This window comes from Cydia strobilella, chromosome 15 (assembly GCF_947568885.1).
Source record: "Cydia strobilella chromosome 15, ilCydStro3.1, whole genome shotgun sequence".
NCBI lineage: Eukaryota > Metazoa > Arthropoda > Insecta > Lepidoptera > Tortricidae > Cydia > Cydia strobilella.
Genome location: NC_086055.1, coordinates 12,084,866 through 12,093,811, shown reverse-complemented (window position 1 = coordinate 12,093,811; position 8,946 = coordinate 12,084,866). Strand labels below are relative to the sequence as shown.

At 39.9% G+C, this 8,946-nt stretch overlaps 1 protein-coding gene across 2 annotated transcripts in view; it reads right to left on the bottom strand.

Annotated features, from left to right (window-relative positions):
• Positions 1-8,946, bottom strand: part of LOC134747576 (uncharacterized) — a 49,049-nt gene continuing 40,103 nt past the window's right edge. The window contains exons 2-8 of one of the 2 annotated variants that reach the window (XM_063682165.1): positions 5,500-5,697; positions 4,733-4,898; positions 4,513-4,617; positions 3,928-4,100; positions 3,263-3,432; positions 2,520-2,877; positions 1-1,740 (exon numbers count right to left, since the gene is read on the bottom strand). In XM_063682165.1, coding sequence (XP_063538235.1) covers positions 1,388-1,740; positions 2,520-2,877; positions 3,263-3,432; positions 3,928-4,100; positions 4,513-4,617; positions 4,733-4,898; positions 5,500-5,689 — 1,515 coding nt within the window. In that variant the 5' untranslated portion in view covers positions 5,690-5,697 and the 3' untranslated portion in view covers positions 1-1,387. The other variant, XM_063682164.1, reaches the window with a different exon arrangement.

The following is an 8,946-nucleotide window of genomic DNA, read 5'->3' as shown; positions in this document are numbered from 1 at the left end:
AAAATCATCCATCGTCTTTAATAAGAATATATCACAAATAAAATAAATAAGTACCAATTTACTTGTCTAGACAACTATTGTAGTTATAATTATATGTAGGTAGGTACTAATTATTGCTTAATCTATTATGTATTTCGATTTAACCTCGAGGAAGTGCTAATGACTTTTATATTAAACTAAATCCCACAACCAACCGTAATAAAAACCTACAAAATGTATGCTTGAAATGTCAAGACATTGTTTCAAGGCTTACAACAAGTCGTTTTCAAAAGCACCTCCTCAAATTACATGTTCATAGCTTACTCACTAATAATATATAAAAATAGGAAGTACCAAAATAATATTAAAAACCATTGGAGGTAATAGGAGAAAGTCTTACAGTTCGAGTTTGAAATTTGTCGACATTGTATTGGCTTTAGTTTTTTTCTTATAAAATATAGTTACGATAGCACCAACACAGATTTCAAAAGTAAGGATAGGGCCTTTTCATACATATAATGCCGAGCGAATATGCATACCAACGAAAATGTGCACAATCGCCATTTGCGTACCAACCTACCAACGAATTGGCCCATTTTGTAGTGTTCGTAAGGCTTGTCTTTGCGTTGTAATATATAAGTCAATGAGCACTAAATAAAGAAAAGTACATTCATCGTTGTCGTTTATAAATTATATGTATGTATTGTCTTCTACAACTTTATTTCAGCTAACCATTATTTTTTTCAAAATAGGATCGTGACAAGTGAGAAATAAGTCTTTGGAAAACTAAAATTTACAGATAGGACATCTTTCAAGGCATAAGAAGATACCTATTCGAGATCTGACTTATCTTTTACTAGGTTATTTTTTTGACGCAGGGGTAAATGCATTTACGCATCTCACTCCCGTTTATTAATGTTGTAAATGTCCCTATTGACAGTCTTTATTTTCCCATATCCGGTCCCATATTGGGATACCCTCCTCCAATGAGGGCTAACGCGTATGAATTCGCCGCTAGGGGCGCTAGTGTAGATGGTGGTCTTTTCCATAGTTCGAAATGTCAAATGTCACTTGTCACTTCAATGACTGACAGCTGTTCTATAGTCTTTTGGACCACCATCAACAGAGGCGCCAACTGGTGAGCAAAAAAACGATAGCCCTCATTGAGGGAGGATTTAAAAAGGTGTAGGGTTAGAGCCAGCGTAGCTTTTTTTGACGTTCATATTAAGCGCATTGTAATTTGCCTACTTGAATAATAAACAATCTTTATCTTTTACTGGTTATGGTTATACCAAAGTCCAAATCATTTTCACACGTTACACAATCTTTCGTTATGTACTTACCTAATTTAAATTTTGCCTTCACATTCTATTGTCAACTGGATAAATTAAAGCCCCATAAAGAAACCTCAAAACGCTCTAGAATATGGCCAATTATTGCTTGAAGACGAATGATGATCTAAATACGGGCTATCAGTGAGCAATAACTTGCTGCCACTCAATCCAGAACTGGAGCTCTCACTAGACGAGAACATGCTCTTACTACCCGTGTAGAAAGAGAGGGATGTATGCAGCGGCTCCCTGCCTAGACGCCTTCTCGCTTTGATTAGCGAGACGAAAGCTACGGCGATCGCGCACAGGAATATGACCCCTAAGACGCAGAAGGCAAGAGCCATTTTGCCGGGCGAGAGGCAGATGGTCTTGTCGCCCGGTGAGAAGCCTCGGATGAGCTCGTCCTCTTCGCTTTCGATTCTTCGTGAGCCTGAAATTAATTCACAATTTCATATAATTATTTTATTCCGCGATTTGAGATAATACCTGATCAAAAATTCATTTAAAGCTGGTGTGTAGTCTAAGAAACAATCGTGCTCCCTAGTTTTGGCTGCTAAAATAGATGGCGCTGTACTGTGTCATTATATTTTGTGGTCATTTGATTGTCGAACGTTAATTTTTGGCAACTGGATTAACGCATTATATATATATACGGAGCACATCTTTCAAATACATCTTTTACAATAAATGATGCCAACATAGGATGATTCGTGACTTATAATGCGGAAGTAAAAGATATATGTGTGGAGATAAGCATGTAAATTTTAAACGCTAATTTAAAGGCGGTACCATACTTCTCTGATCCTTACTAACCTACCTATCCTTACTAGAAACACTAGTTTCCTTACTAGAAACACTAACTTATCCTTACTAGAAACACTAACCTAACCTAACCTACCTACTATCCTTACTTGAAACACTAGTTATGAAAACCACCAAGAAACCTTTTATACTATAGTTTGTCAAAGGACTGTCAAACATAGACAGAGAGAATCATACTATCTTTGTCTTACACTAGTACTAGCACCCAAAAGAAAGGGATGAGTATAATTTTCTTGGTTGTTACTGACTGACAAATTGGTTTGACCAACTATAACAACTATGGACTGTAACTGTCTGAATTTTTTTTTTAATACTATGCTTTTACTTACTGAACATTTTTTTTATATGACTGTATATTACGTTGAGTCCTAAAACATTTTTACTCACCTCTTATAGAAGCCTCATCCTCCAACTCGATATTAGGCGCCAGCACCTCAATACTGTTATACACCTCCAATCTATCAATGACCACCCCTTTAGCGTCTTTGTCTAATCTCGCCTTTCTCAGTAACCCCTCCCTCGTCTGTTGAGGCCTTTGCAAAGCTTTACAGTCCACCAGTGGACATTTTCCTTTACATAATTCTATGCCGCATGTTAGATGTAGTTTCGCTCGATCAGGGAACTTGAAGGCGGCGAATGTGGTGATGGCGTTTTGGTACGTCATTATGTTTTTAAACATCAGCTCTGGGTCGGTTTTGGCTTGTTTGAGGTTGAAGTTTTCGTCCAGGTTTCGCTGCGGGTCCACCTGTAATAACGCAAAATGTAAGTAAGTAAAAAACATACATAGACAATTATTATTATCTTCCTAGCGTTTTGAGAGACTTTGTTGGCTCATTTGTAGAGCCTGGAGTAGTTATCTAATTAAAACTAGGCCTTATTGGGACTCTGGTTTCCTCACGATGTTTTCTTTCACCGAAAAGGTACAAATTATATTTAGTACACAAGTTTCAAGAGTCTCATGGATATGAACCGGGGAAGCGACCTTCGGTTTTTGAATCCGCAACCTCGGTTTTTCGAACCAGGACTTTCGGTTCGGAGCGCTGACAACTGAATCACGCCAAGTTAAATAAGACATTTTCTTGTTCAGTACCATCGCGCGTTTATGAACAAGTCCGTGTTAGATTTCTTACCGGTTCGAGATCTGCGAAGTCTATCTCCGTCCCTTTCTTGTGGCGATGGATGAAGGGGGTCGAGAAGATGGACTCGTCGATGGGGCAGCCAGCCTCGTCGAGAAGTTTCTGCGAGGCTTCCCCGAGGCCGTCGTGAGCTACGCAGTTGGTTATGCGGAGACCAACTCCAACTGGAAAATAATATAAAGAGAATATTAATGGTTGGTGCATATTTATAAATAACTAGATTTTTGCCCGCGACTTCGTCTGCGTGGAATCAGTAACAACAGCTAGAGTAAGTTTAGCGCTTGGATAAAGTGTAACAGCAATCATTCAATTTCAGCATAAGCTTAATTGCTTGACATCAATTATCAGGCAATTCATTAAATCTCTCAATTCCACCCCCCTTTTCAAAGTGGGACTAGCTCGATGCAGCTGACTCCAGCGGCTTGGCTGTTCACTATTTTACCAGGCAGCGCGCACTAGATCAGCACCTTCGTCGGCTGCCCCACCTCGACCGTGGCGGGTTTACTAGTTGGCGAAGCTGGGACCAGCTCCATCCAGTCATATGATCTATGATCATATGAATATGATATGAAATATGACCATGGCGGGTTCACTAGTTGGCGAAGCTGGGACCAGCTCCATCCAGCTGACTTCAGCAGCTCGGCTGTTCACTATCTTACCAGGCAGCGTGCACTGAATCAGCAGCTTCGTTGGCTGCCCCACCTCGACTGTGGCGGGCTCGCTGCTGGGCGAAGCTGGGACCAGCTCCATCCACGCCCGAGCTGATTCCAGCAGCCATTCACGCTGCTCCATCTCAGCGGGATTCACCCAGCCTTGGCGGTTGCGGCCGGTTCTAATATACGAGATTGAATTTGAGTTATTATAGTTATTATTTATTGCACACATTATGGTTTTCCAGATCCACCCGAGATCTAACTGCTGTGCTCGATAATTATTCGTTTGCCGAGGAATGAGCCAGCACTGTGGTCTAATATTTATATCCTTTTTTAGCTCCTTATAAACCTGAGTTAACATTGTAGGAAACAACCATAAATAAACTAGAAGAACAGGTGGGAATATGGAAAAATCTGAAGATAGAAACTTTCGCTGACGCAGACATTTACTAAGAGGAACACTAGAATTACAGAGAACATCAGTCAGAGAGAAGCATTTCTCGAAACGGTTGGTTAGCTGCTACGAGAGAGACTAAAAATAATAGTTTATTGACATAAGTAAGCTGTTTATTTATATTTGTTTATATTTACCTCGTCTTTTTAGCTTCCTGCCCGATCATTTCTTGTAGTTTAGAGTTGATGACTCCCTCGAGAGCTGAACTGTTGATACGAACCGCACGCGGTTGGAGTTTACACCTGTAAATTATAACAAAAAACTGTTACATGCGGTCCATTCGCACGTGACTAGTTATCGCTTATTCAGGGTGTTCTTAACTGATCATTGGATTGTTATAGCATGCTTTTAACTAACCTGACTACGAGCTCCTGGTCTGTGGACTGCTGTAACATGCGGTCCATCTGCACGACCAGCTCCACAGTATAGTATAGCTGGTCGTCGCTGGTCGTGTTCAGGGTGGAGCTCCTCACGCCGCATGCGTTCGTCGGTAGATGCAGAGACACCTTCGTTTTATGGTTGCCTGAAAATGGGAAATTAATTTTTTACAAAAAAAAAATATTATCCAGTTTCATTTTATTTTGACACCCCAAATTAGTCAATTGTGTAGTTTTTACAGGACTGTTGTTGCTATGCTATTAATGGAGACGGTCGAAGAAAGCTAATCGTAGATAACGCTCTTCTAGATTTCATACCATAGGATTGCCTATCAACTTCTAGAAATATTGTTTTTGATCACACCTCTTCGATCGCGACTTTTTATTATGTTTTACTGAACTCCGTCCGACATCAGGCACTGGACTAACTGACTAACATGAACAACGAGCTTTTGAACGAGGAACGGTCTCAATTGCTCCTTAAATTTAGCTGCACATTGCACACTACACTCTCTTGAGAATTTCTTGCTAAACGGTACTAAGCCTTTGAACGGCTGCGCCATTTCCAGCGACACGGTGAACGAGCCGCGGTCGCAAGTCGTCCTACGGTCAACAATGCTCACCTTGCACCCTACATTCCCTCGAGAAGTCCTTGCTAAAAAGTAACCCTTTGAACGGCTGCGCCATTTCCAGCGACACGGTGAACGAGCCGCGGTCGCAAGTCGTCCTACGGTCAACAATGCTCACCTTGCACCCTACATTCCCTCGAGAAGTCCTTGCTAAAAAGTAACCCTTTGAACGGCTGCGCCATTTCCAGCGACACGGTGAACGAGCCGCGGTCGCAATTTGTGCTGACGTCCACGACGCGATTCTGTGCGCGCGCGCACGTCACCGTCAGCGCGAGAAGAACGTGCACGACCTGCACGGCGCGCCACATTGCGAGGTCTATGGACAAGATAAAGTTAGTTTAAAATTGGTATTAGCATAATATTTTATTAGCTAGACTTCTCGACGAGGCAGGCAACCTTCTATGCGGCAGGGATGTATGTATAGTGTTAAAAATAAATTAAAAGCCTGGTTATGGTACAGAGACCATTCTCAAACTTTAATTACTATTTTATCTAAACGAAAGTACATATGAAGAACGGTCTGGCCTATTTATTTGTGTGATGAACACAGATATTTGTTATTGAGTCATGGGTGTTTTCTATGTATTAAGTATGTCTCTATAATCTACGTTTCTCAAACATTTATTTATTTACATAAATGCCATCTACATGTGTGGTCCTATTGTAACGAACGCCTGGGATAAAACCAGTATCGTCAGCATTCGCGGCTGACTCCGTAATAAGTACTAAGGCCAACTGGTCACGGTGGCATCCAACTGTCCCATTTCCATGGGACATGGCGTGTACCTTCGTGGGTGGGGATAATGTCTTGACCAAATGATCGGAAGAGGAAATAATTACAGTAAACAGTAAGTTCAATAATTATGTTTTTACCACACCAGCTGGTAAAGGCTCTCTTGATTGTTAAAAAACTGATAGGAAAGTTGCATTTTATTCACATGTGAGGCAAAGTAATCAAATGCAAATTTTGAGTCCTTTTCTTATGTTTGTTGGTATCATTGACTTTTAAATGATCATTGTGAATGATAAATATTTAATAACATTAATTTTGAATCGATTTGCTTTGATTTTGTTTGAAATTTTACAGTTAGTATTCTCCTTGTGTTGGTGTGCGTGTGGTGAAAATTTTTGTGTTTCACTCGGTGGCAAAATTTGTTAAACCCTCGCAACGGTCAAGATTAACTTCTTAAAACAAATAACTATTTATTTATTTATAATATACAATACAATTCTATTTTCTACAGAACTAAGTTAAAATCATTATCTTTAGTTAAAATTATGCCGTCGTCGCGTCGTTCAAAAATGCATAGGAAACTTAGTAAAGTCAAAGAACTACAAAACGGAAAAAAGAATAACCAACTAAGCCGCCATTGCAGAGTCATTTAGAGTGATTTTGCGGTTAACGCGGTACGAAACGGATATTAGGGTAATTTGAGACCTAGACTAGATTTAATGGTGGTATAAAGGTAAAAATGAACGCAAATTGCTTTCGCTTCTCAAATGCATTGTTGCCAACGGATGATAATACTATTACTTATTCTGTGCCAACGGCGCCATTTGTATAGACATGCCTGTAACAACTTTTACAGTATATATGTTTAGCACCATATGTGCTTAAAACGTGCTAGTGCGTAAAAGAGCAGTTTTCGTGCATATGTCGAAAGTTTAAAGGGCCATATGTACTGTAAAACGTTGTACGATACACGTGCGAATAGGTAATTCGCAACTCGTGTTGATTTAAAACACTCCCTGCGGTCGTGTTTTAATTTATCGCCACTCGTTTCGAATTTCCTCTTTTCCGCACTTGTATCGTAAATAACTATTATGTGTGCTACATTAAGTACCTAATTTATGGCGTTCCTATAGGATATGTTGAGTCCGGCAGAGCTAACTTTGCAACAACTTGAACAAAACAAAAGAGTGTCGTCATATTAACGTCAAATAGAAATTTGACGCTCATTATGGCATTACCAGACATTGTAAATGTCATGCAGAATTAGCTTGAACACTATGCATTTGTTAATAGGGACCCGTCGGGTATCCTCAGCGAGGGTTTTGGAAGGGGTATTTCGTAAGGCTTTGCTTACCAAAGCTGTTGCTAACTAAAACCCTTTCATTTGGCTTTTTAAGCGCTTCATAATACGGGTAAGCTGCAAGATACCCGTTCGATACCCGTTCCGTAAGCGATAACCTCTTGAAGGGGTATCGATTATAAATTATATCGCTTATTCCATTTTCAACTTTCTCTTCGTAAAAAAAAGAATCAAGTACCTATTGGTTAATTTATGTTTAAAGTGAAAGACTGGGTGTCTAGCGCGTTAACAGCACAGATGTCATAATTTATTGAATTAGGAAGGGAAACCCCTTCCTAGCTAAGTCAAATAAACGGGTAAGCAATTCAAAGGGAAAGTCAATCGTTGGGGCTATTCGAAAAACGACTAAGCCATTTTAAGGCTTTTTTCTGGGAAGGGGTGGACGGGTCCCTGCTGCCAGTGCCAAGTCAGTGTAAACTTAGCGTAGTCGAAGTATATAAGTCGTCTAATGGTGCTCACATACGGTACCATTACTTACAAATCATCATATTTGTGGTGTTCACATCACATCTACTCCCGGCGATCAAAGATAGTAATGAAAGTATTTCCACTGGTCCCCGTCGATTAAAAGTGGGAATAATTTATCCCAAACCCACATAAGTGGGGACCGATGAGAATACACTAGAATGAGTGCTAGGTGTATCATATTTGCAAAATAAAATCGTACTCATTATACTTAATTACCTACCCCTTGAGATGAAAGGCATTTATTGTTCAATTTTATGTAAGCCGAAGTAATCATAGACAAATAAAAACACAGCTAGGCCATAGAAACAAAGGCACCATTTCCTCTGCTCTCGTGTCCATAGACACGAGAGCAGAGGAAATGGTGCCTTTGTAAGGCTTTAACGAACCGTTAAGTGGCCGGCAGATACCCCACTTCGATTAGACGTTTAGTAGAAATTAAAACAGCTTTGTTTTAAATTATGCCAGTGCAGATGACCGTGACGGATTCGGTATATGATAGTTTGATAAGAGTCACAACTTGAATTCAGTATCTGAAGTTCTGAAGAAGAAAAAAGCATTCATTCTAATCAAGTTGAAGCTGGAAGAAATGATTTATCTTAAAATGCCAACCGCAACAGCACGTTTCAAAAGTTCCTCTTGGTGGCCATTTAAATGGACCGTGACATGATAAACCAATAATAGATAGAGTTAGACCAAGAAAAGTCTGCAACGATTTTGATAGCATATGCAGTGCAAGTGTTATTCATACGTCATAATTTCGTAGAAGTTTGACGTTTAAAATACACTTGTACTGCGTGTGCTATCAAAATCGTTGCAGACTTTTCTTGGTCTAACTCTATCTGCTTCGTTTTCCTTATAGCTGGCATTGTCACGTTTTTTATGTGTAATCGATTTATATGTATGTATGTATTTATATGAATGTGACGTGAAAAACCGGATTAGCACAGGATGGATGAAATAGCGACAGGTTACGGGAACCATTTGCGACGCCCGAATGCCTCTTT